Here is a 21,537-nt window from a genome sequence, read left to right as displayed (position 1 = left end):
GTGTCCCATAGACTTTAATGGTGTTTGCGTGTTCGAGCTAATTTTTTGCCTGTTTGCAAGTTCTGGTGCGAACCGAACAAGGGGGTGTTCGGCTCATCCCTACCTCTGAACATCCCAGAGCAAAGAGTGATGGGGCCAACACCTTGGTGAACACTGGAAGTGCTGTAGGGCAGGACCAACAACTGGTATTGTAGGGATCCTATAACAAAGCTTAGGAAATAATAATGCACTGGAAAGATGGGAACTTGTAGGTACACATCCAAGCTCCACCAAGCTAGAAAGTCCCCTGGTGAAGGGAGGTGATGACAGACCTGGTGGATTCCATACGGAATCTCTGACTTCACAATTCAGTGCTTTTACATCCAAGGTGGGGAGGATGCCACCTCTGTCTGTGGGAACAAATTGAAATAAAACCCCTAAAAATGTTCTGCCACAGGAACTGGGGTATTCACACCTTGATCCCAAAGATCCAAGAGGGTTGAATGGAGAGCTGTTAGTCTGTATACTGGCACAGGGGGGTTGAGAAACCAATGATGCAAGGAGTGAAACTGCAGCTCCACCTTTTGGACTCGGGTGTCTAAAGCTATAAACATCCACCCACTCTGGTAAGCGGGTAGGCACCATAATGTTGGTAAAGGTTTGTCTGAGGCTGTGCCTCATGATTTTCTTTTCTCTTTTTTCTCTGGTTGATGTGTGTAAATATTTACTTTGTGAAATTAATGTAAACTTTCCTGTTTTTGATTTCACCTTGCAGGTGAACAGGGATCCAAATTTGGAGGGGCTGGAAAAGGATGGCGTGGGAGTGAACAAATAAAATAACTTTTCTTAGCTAATAGCAAAGGAGAAAACTTTGCAGTCAGTTCTTTCATTTTTTTCCACTGGGGAAGATGTTTACTCTTACACCAGTAGTATACTTGTTTATGGTATCCTGAGAATGGTATCTCTTAAAGGCCCTGTGAATGAGACGTTTCTTAGATGTGGGTTCTGCAGTTCAGCACTTTAATCAAGTGTCTTCTGCATGTGTAGGGACAGGAGGCCTATGTGAGGGATGAAATTAACCCCTCCAGCACCCCCTCACAACTGCTGCATAAAGCTATAACCATTTCCTTCAAACGTTCTATGATCAAGGTTTCAACCCCCCCCCCCCGCAATGATAACAACCCTTTTAAGGAACTTTGAACAGTTAGCCAGAGTTTGGCATAGCAAGGTCTTTACTAAGATGGGGAGTAGCACCTGAAGGCAAAAACAGAGCTCTAGAGAGGGCCCCCAAGCATGTGTTAGTTAGGTCCTTAAAGGCAAGTGCATCTTCCACAATACATTGGAGTCAGTTTGTAAATGGATAGAAAATGGGCTAAAAGACAGTATTCAGAAATTAATGAGTAAACATTCATACTCTGAATAGTCTAAGGTAATTAGTGGTGTACCCCAAGGTTCAGTGTTGGGACCCTTAATTTTTAACCTATTTCTAAATTATATAGAGACTGGGATTAAAAGTATGCTTTTTGCATTTGCAGATGCCACCAAGCTATGTGATGGAATAACACCCTTACGGGATCTCTCCAACTTACAAACAGACCTTAAAGTGTTATTAAAAGCAAAAAAAAAAAATTTAATTAAAATAACAACCATGTTATACTTACCTGCTCTGTACAGTGGTTTTGCACAGAGTGGCCCCAATCCTCCTCTTCTCTGGTCCCTGGCGGCGATCTCGGCTCCTCCTCTTTTTCTTGGGACCACCATAGCCAGACGCTGGCTATGGGGAAAGCATAGTCCCCACGCTCCCAACCTGTGTATCTACGGAGCCAGGCTCCATAGACTTACACAGTGGGACTTAGGCCTGCCCCCTACTTCATCCTCGCTGCATTTGATTGACAGCAGCAAGAGCCAATGGCTCCTGCTGCCACTCGAATGCTGTGTAAAGAGGAAAAGAGGGGAGAATATATGCAGTCGTGCACAGCACTGATCACTTCTCCCCTCTTTTACTCTTCACACAGGGAAGGGGGGCTCAGGGAGACTGAAAATGTTTTTTACCTTAATGCAAACAATGCATTAAGGCAGGGATCTCCAAGCTACAGACCTCCAGCTTTTGCGGAACTACACGTCCCATGAGGCATTGTAAAACTCTGACATTCACAGACATGACTAGGCATGATGGGAATTGTAGTTCCTGAACAACTGAACATTAGGATTTGCAGAATTTGGAGTGTGTTTACATAACTGGATATTAACATTCATAGGTAACAACACCAGAGACTGTTGATCAAGGAATATCCAATTGGCTTTGGAGGATCAGGAAGGATTTTTTCCCCCACTGGAGCAATTTGGACCACACTTTATAGGGGTTTTTTTTTGTCTTCCTCTGGTTCGACTGTAGGTAAACTATTCTGTATATGGAGGTTTTCTATTCATTTATTCTATGTATTTATTTTTTGTATTGGTTGAACTAGATGGCTGTGTGTCTATTTTTAAACCTTACTAACTATGTAACTATGTAACAGTGGTCACTTTGTTAAGATGAGACACTGGGGGCAGACCACCCTTTTTACAAAGTCAACTTTAAATGGATACAAGACTGGGGGTGGAGGCAAACATCTTTCCAGAGTGTTAACAAACAGTTGGTGCATTAGGAATTCCGTTTTTGGCAATAACCTCACCCATTTGAATTTACATTCCTAAAATTTAGCAAAAAGTAAATGCATGACAGAATGACTTACTGAATCCCGGAACTCCATACACTCTAGCAGAATAGATAAAATATCATTAGCTTGTCTATGACCGAGATTAAATGTTCTCTGAATCATCTGCAAGATTTCATCCTTTAGGTGTGGAGAGATTTCTCTGAGAGAAACAAAGATGGAAACACGGTGTTATCAAACAGTGACACTGATGGGAAGCAGCCCAAAGCAACTAGTTAAAAACACTTTCAGCAGCTTTTAAGGAGAATATTAAAAATGTTATTCTGCTTTTGGTTGGGTCACTCCACTTTAATGCTTATGGGGTTCACACCGCAAACACATAACAACAATAATTACTTCTAATATTCGAAAGAAACATACACATAGGTAACAAAGTTGACAAAGCAGTAAAAGAATCTTTATTTTCAAAAAAGTGACAGTTATTTTAAGTTGAGTCCTTTGATATTACAATCACGTGGACAAAATAAAGATCCTTATTATGGTGTTAAACCCTGGTTTAACACCAGAATAAAATATGAAATACTGTATCTAATTCTGTAGGTAAAGATTTATTTCCTTGTTTTATTTACTGCTGGCTGCTGAAAATAAAGTTAACCTATATTGATATTTTAGTATCATTTTAGGCTTTGGAGGCAACTTTATTCTAAAAAAATATCTAAAAAATATATATATTTACTAACAAAACCAATTCTCATGGAGTCATGTTCAACATACTGGCAAAAACTTAAAGGAGAAGTATGGTCAAAGATCCTTTGGCCATACTTCTCCTGTGGGACACAGAAGTGCACTCTTTCCAACAGCAGGCTAAAATCTGCTGTATGCTGATGTCACAGAGTCAGTCCAGGATCTGCAGGGATCTGCACAGAAGCTTGATCAGGCAGGTGGCTCAGCCTCTCAGGGCACCGCTATGAGCTTGAGCCAGCCGCTTCTGCTCCCGCCTCCACCACAGTTTGGTGCTCCAGTGAGGTGCAGAGTTTAGAGTGGTGACTGTCAGTCACCGCTTTGTGCTCAGAGCAGACCCAAGAACTGAGCAATCAATGGTCTTTGATCACTCAGTTCTCGGTGTAGAGGTAGTGGGGGACAGACGCAGTATTGGATCGATGCTGCATCTACATAGGTGAGTATGATTGTTTTTTTTTATTTAATAAATACCACACTTCTCTTTTAACTACAGAGCTAAATAATTAACATGCACAACATCAAATGATAATACTATACTATGGATAAATACTGTAACTATTCAACTGTTTTGCTATAGTGTTATCCTAAATGGCTAGATTATAATATATCTAGGGAGCAGCTTAGTGTTTACCTTAAATAAAAACTATAGTTTGTTTACATTGGGCACACATTTTAACTTGTTAGTATTTATCAGAAAATATTTGTTTATATGACTCAGATTTTTATTTCCTTGCTGCTCCATGTTACTATCATTGACTTTTAAAATACACATTGGTAGATTTTACTTCTAGTGGTTACAAACTCTCATTATTGTCTTATTTACCTAAACTAAGGGAGACATTTAAAAAACAGCAATAATGGTATTCCTAAAGTGTGTGCAAAATGAACCAAAATATAATAGTAACGATAGTCCCAATCTGGTAATGGGTACACCACCATGTGACTGAGGATATGATTTTACTAGGATTCCAGAATCACCATGTCGTCCACCACCAATATAAAGCATGGACCCTTACCAGAACCCTTACTGGACCCATACAATTTAATCAGATCCTCTGATCCATTTTATTTTCAAAATGAGGCTTGGTTTGTCTTAGCAGCCATCTTTGGGGGACAGATTGGAAGATTGATTGCCAATTAAAGGTGACACCTCCCCTGCTGGATATGTGTATATATATATATATATATATATATATATATATATATGGCGTGGTGACTCACGGTTCTTCTATGCCCCCAATGACATCAGTTGTGATGAAACGCGTTGGTTCGGGCCCAATACAAGTGACGTCTCCACGCCTGGTTGCTTTGTTTGTACTACCTGGATGTCTTCTCTACATTGATTGTGAGCTCTATATGCATACAGCGCTGTTTGTAACAAGTCATATGTGAGCAGTTTTAACCATTTATTTTATTTAAAAGTTTTATACGGATTCACACTATGTGGACTTTTTTCATCTTGATTCTATGGTGATATCCTGCATTGGCAATACTGTCATGTGTATCTGAGATGCTCCTGGAGAATCTGTTGGTTATGGTAAGGGTTCAATCTGTACATTGGTGGTGGAATACGTGGTGAATCTGGGATCCTAGTAAAGTCATATCCTCCATCACATGGTGGTGTACGCATTGGACTTTTTATTAACATTTTTTATTTTGGTTCGCTTTTGCTCACACTTTATGAATACGATCAGCACTGCAAATATTAGTTTTTATGCTTGATTGTACAGTATATCTGACTGTTTTTATTGCTAGCAGATGTTTATATCTGCCAGCGTGTTTTCTTCATTTTAGCATTGTCTTTAAAAAGCAGCATTATGGCCATGTGGTGGCCATACTACTTCTTTAAAAAAAAAACATGCTGCACACATTTATAAAGCACAGCAATGTGCTTTACAAATGTGCACTTTGCTCTGCTAGCTCCAGGAGTCTGAAAGTGGTAGAGCACAGCAGAAATGAATGAAAGTCACACAAAGAAAAAAGAACAAGTAGATGATCCCGATCATGTGACCTGTCAAAGCCACATGAGCAACTCTCCTCCAATCACGGAGCTCTTTTTCTCTTCGACACTAAGCAATGAATTTAGCTGGGTATTGCTGAAACATTTTCAGGCCATTGGGACATTTACAAAGCTGGTGTAAAAGATCATCACAAAAGGACACCATTTTTCAGAAGTAGTGGGGAATTATAAAAAAGAATCAAAATTATAATGTCTGCAGAATCCAGATTTAAAGAATTGATGTGCAACACACAGCAATAATAATAATCTCTTTATAAATTTTCCTCTGACAAACCTAGAAATATTCATAACCAGAAAAAAAAGCAACATCAGCTTACCTTCTATCAGCAGTGTGCTTGTGAGTGAAGGCCAAAATGTCAGCTGCCCTTCCTGTCCCCTCACATACCACTACAGGAACTGGTGGTGTACTCCTAACATATTCCCATACCATAAGGATCACATTTGGACCTCCTTCAACAACCAAGCCAACCACAGGAACTCCTTGTCCCATTCCTGTAATTATATCAATAAATTGAATAAATTAATTTGTCAATCTGTGTTGACGTTTTAGGTGTAAACCAGGCAAATTACTTGTTATGGGTATTGTCAGTGTTCCCATATTGTGTTTCCAAGTAAAAATTTGTATTTTTTTGCTAGAAAATTACTTAGAACCCCCAAACATTATATATATATTTTTTGCAGTTCCATCCCTTGCAGTTCACCAGGACGCCACTGGGACTCTTCTATCAATGTTACCCTGGACCGTACAGTGACCATGGACTCCATCATTATATTTGCTTGATTATCACTAACATTATGTGAGTAGCCATTTGGCTTCTTTTACTTTTAAATAAGTTGTTCATCACATGCTGCACTTAGTTTGGCGCGCCTTGTTTTTCTTTTACATATATATTTTTTTTAGCAGAGACCCTAGAGATTAAAATGGCACTCGTTGCAATATTTTATGGTACACTGTATTTGCACAGCGGTCTTTCAAACACAATTTTTTTGAAAAAAGCACACTTTAATGAATTTAAAAAAAAAACAGTAAAGTTAGCCCAATTTTTTTGTATAAAGTGAAAGATGATGTTACGCCACGTGAAAAGATACCTAACATGTCATGCTTTAAAATTGCGCACACTCATGGAATGGCGAAAAACTATGGTACTTAAAAATATCCATAGGCGACGCTTTAAACATTTTTATAGGTTACCTGTTTAGTTACAGAGGAGGTCTTGAGCTAGAATTATTGCTCTCGCTCTACGATCGTAGTGATACCTCACATGTGTGGTTTGAATACCATTTACATATGCAGACACGGCTTACGTATGTGTTCGCTTCTGCATGCAAGCTCTGAGGGATGGGGCACTTTCAATTTTTTTTCTTATTATTTATTTTACTTTTTTTGTTGTTGTTTTACACCTGTCCCCTTTTTTTTTATCATTTTTATTTCTATTACAAGGAATGTAAACACCCCTTGTAATAGAAATAAGCATGACAGGTCTTCTTTATTGAGAAATATGGAGTGAAAAAGACCCCAGATCTCTCATTTACCTTTAAAAAAAATGTAAATTTGCCTTAAAGATCATCCCTTTAAGGCCAAGAGGCGGAAGTGACGTCAGACGCTGCTCCGGTCCTCCAAGGGCATAGAGCCAAGTGGGGCCTATTGTCCTCACTCGGCTTCTTGCACAGGCATCCAACGGATCAGATCCGCTCAGGGCTGGCTCCAGGCTTGCCGACAGGTCCGATAAGCTTGGAGATGACCGGGAATCGGCAGGAAGAGGGGGCATCTCTCCCGCTGCCTATAATAGTGATCTTGTTGTGAATGCGCCGCCGAGACCACTTTTATATGAAGGCCAATCGCTTGTTGTAAATAACCCAGGCATTTTTACGTCAAAGTAATGACGTATATTTACAGTTAGGCGGTCAGCAAGTGGTTAAATATCGGTTGTCTTAGTTTTTGGGGTTTTTTTGGTTTTTTTTTCTTGTCAAAGTTGTTTATTGAATTTTAACAAGTACATATGGTGGCAGCAAAAGAAAAGATCACATATATGGCAATAATATTGAGTTGTAGTTCCAACTTAAACTAAAAGTAGTTTAACTAAAACAATTTTAGCATGGATCTAACTACTCAAAAAATTGCGTCATACATTGTATAAGAGAGGATTAAACCAACTTAGACCAGGTTAACATAAGATGACCTCAGCTATAAAAAAAAGGTCTTAAATATTATCAAGAGTATAGTTTTCAAATAACAATAAATTAAAAAAAAAAGAAATAATTTATTATAGAATCTAAAATCGTATACTACATATTGGAACTATGTACAATTGGTATAATGATAACCAAGGAAATAAAAGTTCTGCTACCAGAACTATATAAAGAGTAAATTGAAAGAGGAGAGAGAGAATAGGGGGGAAAAGTAGAAGAGAGAAAGAAGATAAAAAGAGTCTTAGTTTTTAATAGAAAGATAAGCATTCTGTAATTTTTCAGGTTGTCAATAAAAAAAAAAGGGCTCTGTCAGTAAATTTTTCATGTTTTGCCAGTAAAAAATGCTGTAGGAGGTTGGTAACAGTAGCGGGAGGAATAGTTCCCCACCATTGGTATCAGTTGGAGGAATAGTGCCCCATCGTTGGTATCAACAGGAGGAATAGTGCCCCATCATTGGTATCAGTGAGAGGTATAGTGCCACATCATTGGTGTCAGTGAGGGGAACGGAGGAAGAGGAACAGAAGGGAGGGACGTGTGTCCTGTACTGTACTCCAAGAAAATGATTTTACTGGTAAAGTAAAAAAATGTTTTTTATATTGCACAGTACACACAGAATCTTAGGCTGGCCATACATTATACCATTTTCTTATTCAATCTTCTTTAGATTTACCTTCAGCTATCTAGTGCAACTGCCTGCCTGATTGCAAACAAATTGAAAGTGTTTAGGTTTGACCTCATATTATATAGTTTTGGTAAATGTAAAGGAAAATTGTACATTGTGGTTGTCTTAACCATAGAGCATCAAAAGCAGTCCAACTGAGGGGTGGGGAGATCAGCAAACATTGCTAACAGGACCATGTTACAAAGAGATCAAGAAAAGGGCTTGACAGAACTCAAAGAGCAGCTTACAGCACCTTATTCCCAAAACTGGCACTAGAGGAGGCCTGAACATTAACCTGGTAAAGCTTAAAGGAGAGCTTTGGGTACAGTATACGCTTTCATTTTATAACTTCAACATTGTAATAGCAGTACAAATCACAGTTATTTTTGACAATCCAATATATATTTACATGAAAAATATCATGCTATGAGTGCTGCCTGTCTGCTAGCCATCTCTTTCCTAAACTTCCTGAAACAAAGAAGTAGACTCTTACAGCACATACCATGTAAAAAAGTGGAGCTAGGTTTCCTCTGGATGTTGGGATCAGGACATAATGAGGGGAGGACAGTGTCCTGGTTGAGTTGGAAGGAGAAAAGAGGCTTTAGGCCTCAACCTTGTCCTTGTGTAACACTAGGAAAGACTCTTTATAGGATGAGGCCACTAACTAACCATCTATGTGGGTGATAGTAAAAGAAAGAGAAATGCCAACTTGTAAGTAGGGTCAGATAAGGGAATATCCCTAATGAAGCTGAAGGGCCAAAAGAACCAGCTTAAGGTTCCGAACAGTCACAGAGGAATGTATAGGAGGAGAAATGTACACAACACCCTGCACAAAAGCCTTAACTAAAGAATGAAACATCGACGATCTCTGAAACAGAAAACCAGGCACGAGATTTGCCTATTGAAGGTACTCAAGGCCAGATGCTTGTCCACGCCAGGCTGAAGAAAAGCCAGAATGCATCCTACAGTGTACTTACTAGGATGAAATTGCATAGTTCTGCACCAAGCAAAGTAGACAATCCAGGTGCAATGCAGAGCTCCATCCAGCAGCACTTCCACAGGTCTCAGTCCAGAGGAAAAGAGCGAGCACAGGGCCTGTCCTAAATAATTATATCCCCCAACTAGCATGCACCAGTGGCTTAAACCTCCTACTGGATTAGCTGAAGGAAATATAAATATTAATAACTTGTTTATGAAGTCTCATACTATTGCCAGTGATAGCAGTGACACCTACTGGCAACAGTAATGCTCCGTACACACGATCGGACATTGAGACAAGAAAATCCATGGATTTTTTCCAACGGATGTTGGCTCAAACTTGTCTTGCAAATCTTGTCGGAAATTCAGAACGTCAAGAACGCGGTGACATACAACACGTACGACAAGCCGAGAAAAATGAAGTTCAATAGCCAGTGCGGCTCTTTTGCTTGATTCCGAGCATGCGTGGAACTTTGTGTGTCGGAATTGTGTACACACGATCGGAAATTACAACAACGGATTTTGTTATCGGAAAATTTGAGATCCAGAATTTACGACAACAAGCTCCCATCGAACATTTTCTGTCAGAAAATCTGACTGTGTGTGCAGGGAAGAAATCAAAACCCCACTGGGTTTATGGAAGACCAAGTCAAAAACTAAACAATCAGTCTGGGCTAACTACCACCCAGCCAAAAACTAAATTTAGATCTTAGCCACTGTTTAGTACAAGGGGGTTACAAAGAATTTTTATGGGGATCATTAAAGAAAAAGTACTAGTCCAGCTGCATCACAACTTACTAGTATGTATTTTCTGCAGAGAAATGTATTCCTCCAGGTTCCTTCTAAGTTTCATCTCATTACCAAAATTTCCAACTGTGCCATCATCCACCATGATAAAATGAGAGTGCATACTGTTCAGACAGCTGAGTTTACTAAGTGGATTCAACAGGGTTTGGTAAAGACAAACTGCCTACAATAAAAAAGCACAGTTTTACTTCAAAGCTATTGACATCAAACATTGTTTAAAACATACAGTAGGTAATGCAACAAATCAAAATGACCTGGAATTTTAAGGATTAAAGTATATGTAAACCCTCACTTTGTAAAAACCCATTCAGTTTAAAATAGAAATGAAAGGCAAACATTACACAGATATAAAATACATTATAATCATTTTTTTTTCCTTTTTTTTTATAAGGGATCACCTACCCTCTGTTCTCAGCTGCATAATAGGTGGAGGAGGAGAAACAGCACCACACTGAACTTCCCTGTGAATGCCTGTTCGGGGGGGGGTGGGAGCGTGTCAGCACAATTCTGATCATTGGAAGATAGCAAAAGTTCTCAGCACAGCCAGAAAACCACGGTGTGTTCTCCTGCTTAGTGTGGTCAGTTTTTAATAGGAAAGCAGATGGAACGATAGGAACAACAGCGATTTCACACAAAGGAAGCAATGCAAAGAGAACAGGAGATTTTTTTTATACAAGTACAGTACATGGTACAGCGAGCACATACAGTATCAGGAAAATGAAATGTTGGGTTTACATACTCTTTAATGTAAATCATGAAATAAAACACTAAAAACATTTTTAGTTCTAATAGCATTTAATAGAAAGAAATAAAAACTAAGCACACTCACATCTTTTCCTATAAGATCCTTTTGATTCTCAATAACTCCCCACGGTGGGATTCCGATTGCACAGATTTTTCTTAGATGTTGGGATGCATGTGCTTTCAGGGCATCACCTACATGTTTAGAGACTCCTAAAAAAATAGGATGGTGGGTGAGAATTTGGCAGGCTGTGTAGATTAAAACATGATGAAAGTCCTGTTTAATTTAAGAACACAAAACATAATACATTTATTTAAAAATACAAGTCAATTTTTAAATCAACTTTTGTTGAGTTGGGTGGTGCTTGTAGGGCCACCCTTGGCTCAAATTTGAACTAATTCGACAGAGTCATCCAAAATCTGAGCTTTCTATGAGGGCCTTAAAGGATAAGTTCACCTTTTGAAAAAAAAAAATAATAAATGCACATTTTTTTTGCAGGTAAAAAAAGTGCACTTATTATTTTGTGTAGCACCAGCAACCAGCAGATCACAAATGCCATACAGGTCTCCTGCAGTTGTCTCAGTGTATCGGCTTGTTTGTACCTCGTACGAGGAAGCCGATACATTCGGACAGGAAGAATAAATGAACTACCCCAGAGCCGTGGTAATTCATTGAAAACTACAAACCAACTGCTGCAAAGGCTGCTGGACCATGTAGTTTTTCACTCACATTTTTGACAGCTAGCGGGGGATCATTTCCCCTGCTTTGCTGTATTTGATTTGAAAGAATAAAACACCTCTAACGTTGGGAGTCCCATGTGTGTGGATAATGCTGCATTATATAAAACTATTAGTTTTGTTGTTTGCATTTTAGATTAGGGTGCCTTGAGATTGTGCATACCTTTAAAGGGGCACTGAATAAAGTTTGAGAAACACTGGATTAGACAATCCCCCTACATCACCAACATATACTGCCTGGTGCCTGAGTAGTCACTTATCAGGCCTCATTATACATGAAGCAGTGGGAGAGTGTGCAAAGCCCTGTTTAGGTTTTTGACACGTTTAGAAAAAATGTACAAAGTAATATTAGAAGATCTGCCAGTATAGGGTCTATTATGGACTAATTACAGGTTTAAAATTCTGTTTACCATCCTGTATCACAGCATGTTCATGAAATCTTGCTGTGGGGGCACTTGGCAGAAGGGAGGGGCCAGGAGCGCCGAATAGAGACCCAAGAAGAGGAGAATCATGTCCCGTACACACGAGCGGACTTTACGGCAGACTTTGCCCGGCGGACTTTTCAACGGACTTTACGACGGACTTTCTGAATGAACGGACTTGCCTACACACAATCAACCAAAGTCCGTCGAATTCGTACGTGATGACGTACGACCGGACTAAAATAAGGAAGTTCATAGCCAGTAGCCAATAGCTGCCCTAGCGTGGCTTTTTGTCCGTCGAACTAGCATAACATGTTTGTTATTTAAAAAACAAAAAAACAAAACTTTAGTACCACTAATAACTTTATTAACCATTACTTATTATCGTAAGAAGCTATAGGGTTTATCCATTTTAAACTGAAGATAAGAAAATAGCACAATTGCAGTTGTGTCACACAGCAACTGATAGAGAAAATTGAGTATTGTCCGTGATACTTTTTTTATTTGCACTAACATACAATTTTTTAGGACAATCTTTCGGGGTTTGGCCCTTTCTTCAAGGTCCAAGCAGTACTCATTCACAAATTTTTAAGCAGAATGTTAAAAAAAAGGAAAAAAAAAGAAAACACATCACAGCAACTGATCAAATTCTTGTTTAATATTTCCCCAAAAATAAACAGTAAAATGTGATTGGTTCCTGTTGGCTGCAGCTCCATTTCTCTGAATATTTTTAATTGTTATTTTCAATGTAATTTTAAGGCAGGATTAAAGTTACACTGATATAAACTGGGACTAGGCAGGGTTTTTTTTTTTTTTGCAGAAGAGACATGTTTACATCGCTGGCATGGTCCCTGTGTGTGTTGGGATGACTGACTCCTCCACAAGAGCGAGAGTGACATCATCCTGCGCCGGCCAATAAAGGCAAAGACGGGCACCCAACAGAAGATGTCAATCCCAGCGAGGGACAGGGGCTGTTAAAAAAAGGCAAGTTTAGCTATGCTTTAAGTACCTGGAACAGACATATTTGCACAGTGACTTATCCAATGAGTGCACAAATCTATCAGAATTGGTACAAACTTGAAAGAAATTTCAAACTGGGTATCAATGAAAGAAGAGTGATCAGGATAATCGCCAGGCACCAGATCAAACCAGGAGAAAAATAGATGTTATTTAACCACTTCCATACAGGGCATTTTCACCCCCTTCCTGCCCAAGCCAATTTTCAGCTTTTAGCGCTGTCGCACTTTGAATAACAATTGCGCGGTCATGCAACACTGTACCCAAATTAAATTTTTATCATTTTTTCCCCACTAATAGAGCTTTCTTTTGGTGGTATTTGATCACCCCTGCGGTTTTTATTTCTTGCGCTATAAACAGAACAAGAGTGACAAGTTTGAAAAAGACACAATATTTTTTACTTTTTGCTATAATAAATATCCAAATTTTTTTTTTTTAAACAATTTTTTTCCTCAGTTTAGGCCGATACGTATTCTTCTACATATTTTTGGTAAAAAATATCGCAATAAGCGTATATTTATTGGTTTGCGCAAAAGTTATAGCGTCTACAAAATAAGGGAATAGATTTATAGCATTTTTATTTTTATTTTTTTTTTACCAGTAATGGCGGCGATCTGCATTTTTTATCATGACTGCGATATTGCGGCAGACACATCGGACACTTTTGACCCATTTTTGGGACCATTCACATGTATATAGCGACCAGTGCTATAAAAATGCATTGATTACTGTATAAATGTGACTGGCAATGAAGGGGTTAACCAGGAAGGGCGCTGTAGGGGTTAATTATGTTCCTAAGGAGTGACTCTAACTGTGGGGGGAGGGGACTCACAAAGGGAGGAGACCGATCGGTGTTCTTCTGTACAAGGAACACACCATCGGTCTCCTCCCACCTGACAGCACGTGGATCTGTGTGTTTACACGCACAGATCTACAGTCCTGCTCAGTTTCCGGGCAATCGCGGGTGCCCGGCGGACATCGTGGGTGCCCGGCGGACATCGCGGCCGCCGGGCACGCGCACCGGGACCCGAGTGACGCGCCGGGCTCGCGCCTGGGGGGCCTGGAAGGCCATCACGTCATATGACAGTGGCCCAGGATAACAGCTGCACCGCCCCGCCATCATATGATGGTGGGCGGGCAGCAAGTGGTAAGCTATTAATTATAACTCGAACAGAAGAAGGCCCCGACAGGGCATGTTGCTGTCTTTGGATATACATGAGGCTTTTGATTCCCTGTCTTGGGACTATCTATTTCACGACTTGTCTTGACTTGATTTTTGTCCACGATTCAGGTATTATACAGCTCACCTACTGTGTCCTTAATAATTAGGGTACTCTTTGAACCTCTTGCAATGCAAACAGGGACTCGTCAGGGTTGTCCTCTATCGCCATTGCGGTTTGTCTTGACCCTAGAACTGCTCGCTATTAAAATTTCTAATTGTTCAGCCATAAAAGGGGATAAATTGCGGAGATAGATTGCAGTGTCCCAAGGTGAGGCTATTTTGGATCAGAGTCTAAAACTTCATTTTTACCCTCACTCAAATCAATCTGATCAAGTCTCCAAAACATGGCCTTCTGAGATGCAAGGTGGAGGAAGCCTTGAAAAATCAGAGACGACTCCTCACTTTTATATTTGTATCCGCTAAAATCACCATAGCCAGAAATTGGAAGTCAGCTACTGTACCATTTGACCAGCTTTAGCACAAACTATCCTGGTTTATGATAAATGAACAATTATCAACAATCCTAAATGACAAAATGAAAGTGTTTGAAAGGGTCTGGGGTCTGTGGATCAGATACCTGACAAATGATTCCCAGACTATAACTGACTAGAATACCTTATGGTGGGTGTGTGCCAGAGAGTGGAGTCCCCCCTCCCCCCTTTCCCTCCTCTTTCTCTTTCTTACATTTCTTTTCCTTCTTTTATTTGTGTGATTGACAAATTTGGCCTACATCATTTTACAGTTGTGGAAGAGACTTGCACTTCCGAGTGTAGTGCATACCCTGAACTCCATCAAATCAAGTGGTTCTCATGGAAACAGAAAGATATACTGAAACTACTATGTTTTACAGTCTCTCAGAAAGGCTCTAATCCTTAGACAGGAGGCGGTTGAGAATAAATCATAAACCTACAGTTATGTTTCTCTGATATGTGATAAAGATAGTCATTCTAGAGGGAGTAGCCCTTTGCTAATGTGGAGATTGGTGTTATATGCCTTCTATTCTTTCTTTGATTGGTTATAATTCAATTTATTTGACTTGTAAATGCATTACGTATTGTCAAAATTGAGTAATGTTTGAATATCTATTGGAATTTCTTTACTCATTGTGAAAATCTTCATGAAAAGAAAAGATCTTCATGAAATGAAAAGATTTCAGGATGTGGGCAGTGTGCAGCTCCAGCAATGGATCACAACATCCCAGAAGAGTAATGTGGAAGTAAGAGCATACCTCAAGCTGGGCACCTCCCAGATTCACACACATCACAAGATCCTGCTGTTCAGCCAAACCTTTTGGCCACAGAAGGTGTATTTTCAGTTCACTTCTGTGTTTCTCAACAAGCTAGTCTTTCCCATCTAGCTCCAGATGGAACTCCTACCTACATAGGCTCCATTTCAGTGTAGCAGGCTTTGGCTTGCACAGAAAAGCATCATCAGTACATATGCTGAGATCCTCTATGACACTGAGATCCTTGACGATTGGCCCCCAAAACTAAGAGGCAAAACCACAAGGCTGTTCCAGCCAACTTTGGCTGCTGCTCTGTACTGCAGTCTGCTGTGCTTCACTTTGTCAGACTCCCAGGGCAGCCAGAGCTGACCAGAAAGACCCCAGCATCTCTAATCCCACTCCAGAGGCCAGCGGGATTGCAAGACAAGCACATTCCTGTCGTGGCGACTATCTGCTCCAAAAGCTAAAGTTTAGCTGTCAGCATGAGATAGGAAACCAGGGTATGGCAGGGGGAAGACTGTGATCCAGTGGTTAAGAACCTCTGCTCTAGATCAAAAAAGGTCATATTTAAACTCTTGCAACCAGAACTGTGTTAAACTTTATAATTTGTGTAAGCATTAACTGAATAAAGGCACAATTTGTACCAATGTAATTCCAGTGAATCCAAAATTACATTTTTTTTTTCTTTTTAATTTTTTTAAATTCAGTACCATCCTTAAAATTGTGATGTATATTAAACAAAAAAAAAACATCAGTGCTTACAGCAAGCAGATTTTCACGCGATTGCTTTGAGTCCCCTTTTCAGCCCAGGCTGTCCTATGGATGTAGTTTTTACAAACTACAGTATAAACTTATATAGAAAATCCAATATTCCAAGCAGTGCACATAAATGATCCTATAATTGTATATAGAAAAAATGAACTAGAATTTGTGATAATTTATTCAAAGAAACAACAAATATATAAGCTGAAACCTTCTCTGATGACCTGTGAAGATTCAAAACATATACTATAAAATATGTAAGACAAGGTAAAATGCATACCTGTGTTAATGCCCTCTGTAAGGATCCATGCCCCTGTAGTCTTTGCTGCCTTCACCAAACCTTTACCAAAAACTTGCTTCACTTTAGGAGGAAGTTTGAAATTCTGAATTCCTCCATGAACAGATATGACAAGTTTGGGAAGCTCCATCTGCCATTCTTTTATCATCAGGCGCATCAACTGGTCCAGAGCTGTGTCATACGATACTCTTATATACTGAGAAAAAATATATAAGTGCCTGGAATCTCTGACCCAGTCATTTTTTAAAAAAATAGTAAAACAGTGAAAGTGAATTATAACAATGATGAGGTTTATGTAACTACCAGTATGTCCTGTTGTTACCATGAATAATTAGCACAGCTCTACGTAAAGGTGAAGGAAAAACAACCATTGAAACTATTGGGAATCAAACAATGATTAATATTTGATCTGTAATGAGTGAATAAGAAATTGCTGGAATGGTGCATGATTTCACGCAATGACTGCATACTTTGACTGTCTCCCCATAATTTGCTCCCCATGAAATCCAGAAGGATAGCTCTATGACCAAACATCTGGAAGTTTCTAGTTTTGGTAAAGTGAAAGTTGAAGGAATACTCTGAGATTCTGGCAATTTTTGACATTATACTTTAAAGTTAATCTATAAAACCAGAGGAAAGGAAAAGTAAAGTAATGTTCACAAGAACCAATTAGCTGTCTAAGTTTATCCTGTAACCAGTGACAGAAAACTCTGCCAACTGTAATCAATTGATATTTATTACAACTTTCCCCCCTTCCCCATCACAGCTTTTGCCAATTATTGTGAGGTCCCATGAGGAGTCAACTGAGACATTCCAGATGGGGGGTAAAAGAATCAAAAAGTTGATTTTGGGTAAAAAAGTGTCAGTCTCCACAGAAAATTGTATGAATCTTGGTTGAAATCATTGGCAAAAACACCCCTTTATGTATGAGATTTATGTATGTAAAATTTAATATTTTCATGTAAAAATGGATCCTAAAATAGAATACTAAATGCAGTTATATTCAATTATAAATCTAATGAATTAATACTAATATTGCAGATGATTATCAAACTGTATCTCATGTAAATTTTGTTAAGCTATTTCCACAGTGTAAAGACAATATCTAAACATTGTGTATGTTGTATCTGTTGTGTCATATGACAAAAAATGCTTGTTATCTATTGTACTTTAGTCAAAAACTAACATGAAGATATTGCACATACAAACAAAACTGGAATTCTGAATTTTATGCCCTACCTTTGCATGATATGTATGATGGCCATCCTGAAAATTGATGGTGCCAAATGCATCTGTGGGGCTTGCCTTTGTATGTTTGTGAACTAACCATTCTTCACAATCGCATCTCTCTCGTGGATTAGAAGAAGCTGGCCAGTCATAATCTAAACCTGGATGATCTCCAATTAATCTTCCACAGTAGCATCTAAGACACAATTTAGCATTTGGCATTAGTCCAGTTCATTTTGACTAAAGTCATGTTTTTATGGATAATATTAAATAAATTTTAGGTACCATATTCAGGTATTTGCTCGATCTGCTTACAAAACAGCCTCTGTGGCCACATTAAACAAGCCTTGGTTCATTAAAATTCCAGCTTGAGTGCCTTCTTAACATTATAGATTTGACAAAGAATACCTGTCCATAATTCAACTACCCACAAACTAAACACCCCTTTGTAGGAGGGCTTTACTAACATAGAAATATGTGCTTATTTCAGGAGTAGTTTAATATCACTAAGGAACTACCCACATGTTGGGGTTTACCTCACTGTTCATGACCTGTAAAAAATATACATTTACCATCAGACCTAGGATTTGCTTCTGGACTGGAGAGTTTGAATCTGAAAATGGACTATCTCAAGTTTCGCCTGTGGAAGAAACACTTAACCACACTACTGATACACACTACAGCTTATCTATTTTGTGCAACCCAGCGGGTTGCACGAAACAAAACTGTCAGCTCCCGTCGTAGACACTGTACTAACCATGCAAGGTTAGTCCAGCGATCTGTTGTGTTCTGCCAGGGGGATAGCCCCCACCCAGAACACTCTGAACAGCACTCTCTGCCAATGACTGAGAGCACTGATTAGAAGTCGGTCAGCTGCTGGTTTTCTGACATGCACGTTCGGCTTCTTACCGACATACACACAGGCACAATGTTGGACATTTTTTTTTAACCGGCAAATGTCTCCCGACATTCTGCCCGTTTGTATGGGGGTTTATTTGGAGAACCTAGTCCTGGACTAGGTTCTCCAAATGATAATCCAAATGATGTGATAGTTTCAACAACAATCTCTAAAGGTTCAACATCCATTCAAATGTCTGTAAGCCTGGACAGACAACTTCACATTGTCTGAAACACTTTTAACCCAACTGGAGGTTGCCATTAAGTATCCCATCATTGGGGTGCCATGAAAATGCCAATGGGCTAGCAGAAGAGACACCTTGGTAAATACCCAAGATGTAGATAATAATTAAACGGGCAGGGCCACAGACTGGTAGTGCAGGTGCTTTGTGTCAAATTGTATAAATAACTGTAAATAACCATGATAGATGTCCACAGAAGCCAGAAACTTTTCCTGGTAATGGGAGACAATTTTGTATATTCCATACAGAATTTCTGCACTTATATGAAGACATTCCAAGCTTTGAGATCCAGAGTGGTTTAAATGCCTTGGTTGGGCCTGGAAACAGCAAATAAATTGTAGTGAATGGACACTTGGGTTGATTTACTAACATTAGAGAGTGCAAAATCTGGTGCAGCTCTGCAGAGAAACCAATCAGCTTCCAGGTTTTATTTTCAAAGCTTAATTGAACAAGCTGAAGTTAGAAGCTGATTGGCTACCATGCACAGCTGAGCCAGATTTTGTACTGTTTAGTTTTAGCAAATCAATCCCACTGTCTCTTGAAGACAAGTACATGTGGATCCAAAGCTTTTTGCACAAGAGTTCCATGATCTAGAACTTTAACCAAAGTGCCCTAGGCATGTGAAACTGAAATAAGACAGATGTGAGATATGAGAGAAGAGGCTTCTAGCAAACTTCTATAAGTGAGGGATCAACCACAGTGGTGGCTCGATCTATTTTATAGGATTTTGACATGGACTGCCAAAGTAAGGTCAAAGCTAGAATTAGATGAAGGGAAGGGCCTGGCAGCATGAACAGAGCTTTAGAAAGAGCTTTCAACTGCTTATCTGATTATTTCTTAAAGTCAGGTGCATCTTCTACCAGAATAGCAAGTGTCCTGTTAAGGCAGGACACTGCCAGATCTACAGCGGTAATAGACCACCTCTGTACAAAATCCTCACTAAATGGATACAAAGCATTTATGGGAAGCAACAGCTTTTCTAAATGTTTCTAGTCTTCATAAAAAATACCTGGAAAGGCAGGTGCAAAGTCTTTGCAGTCCTAAGAGTACTAAACAATCCAAGGCTGGAAACATTACAGGTAGAAGCAGCAGACTGATCCTCTAGTTTCAGAGAGATGTGCACTTTATCAATGAAAGTCAAAAAGGTCCCCCTTAATTTGGAAGTAAAGGCAATAGACTGCAACTGTTCAAGTGCAAGCTCAAAGACTGGTCAATTGCTCAGAACCTAATATTGTGGGCAAATCAGACATAGAATTTGCAGCAGACAGCCTGTTATTGTGCTTGTGGCCTCCGCAATCTAAGTCATTAAATAATTGGCCTGGCCTAACCACACCTCACAGGGAGGACTCTGAGGAGGGAACACTTTTTACACATTCAATGTATGCAAGTATTAATTTAGAGCACTGAGCACTAAGCTGTCCACACACAGTCTGACTGCATCTACTAAAGCTAGGCTGAATAGTAGAAACATATCTTTCAATAAAATGTAAAAAAATTGTTTAAAAGAAAAGACTCTAATGCCCCGTACACATGAGCGGAAATTCCGCCAGCAAAAGTCCGATGAGAGTTTTTGGTCCGAAAATGCGACTGTGCGTATGCCAGCAAAAGATTGAGAGCATGTTCTCAATTTTTCGGTCGAAAAAAGTTCCGATCTGAAATTCCGATCGTCTGTACCAATTGGTACAGACGATCGGAATTTCAGATCGGAACTTTTTCCGACCGAAAAAAAGAGAACATGCTCTCAAAATTCCTACGCATGCTCGGAAACAATTCGACGCATGCTCGGAAGCATTGAACTTCATTTTCTTGGCTCGTCGTAGTGTTGTGCATCACCGCGTTCTTGACGGTCGAAAGTTCAGCGAACTTTTGTGTGACCCTGTGTATGCAAGCCAAGCTTGAGCGGAATTCCGTCGATAAAACCATCCAAGATTTTTCCGACGGAAATTCCACTCGTGTGTACGTGGCATAAGAAGTGCCGGATCAAATATGTATCAGCAGCTAGGGGGAAATCCAATGTATGAACTTGTGTCTTTCCTCGAATGAGCAAAGTACAGGTTCACGTTCAGTTGGCTCACACACTTCTAGATTTTTGTACAAATCTATACAAATCTCTGTAGATGATCTCTGTTACAATCAAATCGTAATATGTAGTATTATGTATTATGAAGTATTATGTAGTATGTAAGTTTTACATGCTGTTCCCTTGGACTTTACCACAACTGCTAAAGCCAAGACCCTGAAAATCCAAACTTAAATCTAAATTCAAAGTAAACTGCAAGTCCCTCTTTCCTTGACTGTTTTAATATTTGTAGGCAGCATTTAATGTCTACACTACTTATGTTTCTCCGTGTTTTTTTTTTTTCTAAACGTTACCCTCTGCACTGAAAGAACCTGAAAGATGCTCACTGCATATGAGCAGGCATATTCAGACACCTGTTGTTGTCTTCTGATATGCTTGCATTCTTAGAAGTGCGATACAATGTTGTCTTACTTGTGTACAAGACCATTTTGATTTGTTCTGTGCACAATTTTGCTATTTAGGCCTCATAGACACTGGACATTAAAAATGTCAGTAGCATTGCCGTGTTAAAAACCCGAACACTTAGTATCGCACAGCATTTTTTTGTAGTATATACTAAAGGATTGTAAAAGATCTGGGGCACTTTTGGGTGCCCCAAGGAAACTAGTAATGCAGCAATGTGTTCCGCAGCAA

At 39.4% G+C, this 21,537-nt stretch overlaps 1 protein-coding gene across 1 annotated transcript in view; it reads right to left on the bottom strand.

The window, feature by feature from the left end:
• TRPM6 (transient receptor potential cation channel subfamily M member 6) overlaps positions 1-21,537 on the bottom strand; it is a 318,859-nt gene that overhangs the window by 252,334 nt on the left and 44,988 nt on the right. The window contains exons 4-9 of the mRNA XM_073634261.1: positions 17,698-17,881; positions 16,441-16,654; positions 10,863-10,987; positions 10,025-10,196; positions 5,715-5,889; positions 2,715-2,838 (exon numbers count right to left, since the gene is read on the bottom strand). Coding sequence (XP_073490362.1) covers positions 2,715-2,838; positions 5,715-5,889; positions 10,025-10,196; positions 10,863-10,987; positions 16,441-16,654; positions 17,698-17,881 — 994 coding nt within the window. The remainder of the gene's footprint in view (positions 1-2,714; positions 2,839-5,714; positions 5,890-10,024; positions 10,197-10,862; positions 10,988-16,440; positions 16,655-17,697; positions 17,882-21,537) is intronic.

Source organism: Aquarana catesbeiana, linkage group LG01 (genome assembly GCF_042186555.1).
Source record: "Aquarana catesbeiana isolate 2022-GZ linkage group LG01, ASM4218655v1, whole genome shotgun sequence".
NCBI classification, from domain to species: domain Eukaryota; kingdom Metazoa; phylum Chordata; class Amphibia; order Anura; family Ranidae; genus Aquarana; species Aquarana catesbeiana.
This window is presented reverse-complemented; position numbering and strand designations above follow the sequence as displayed.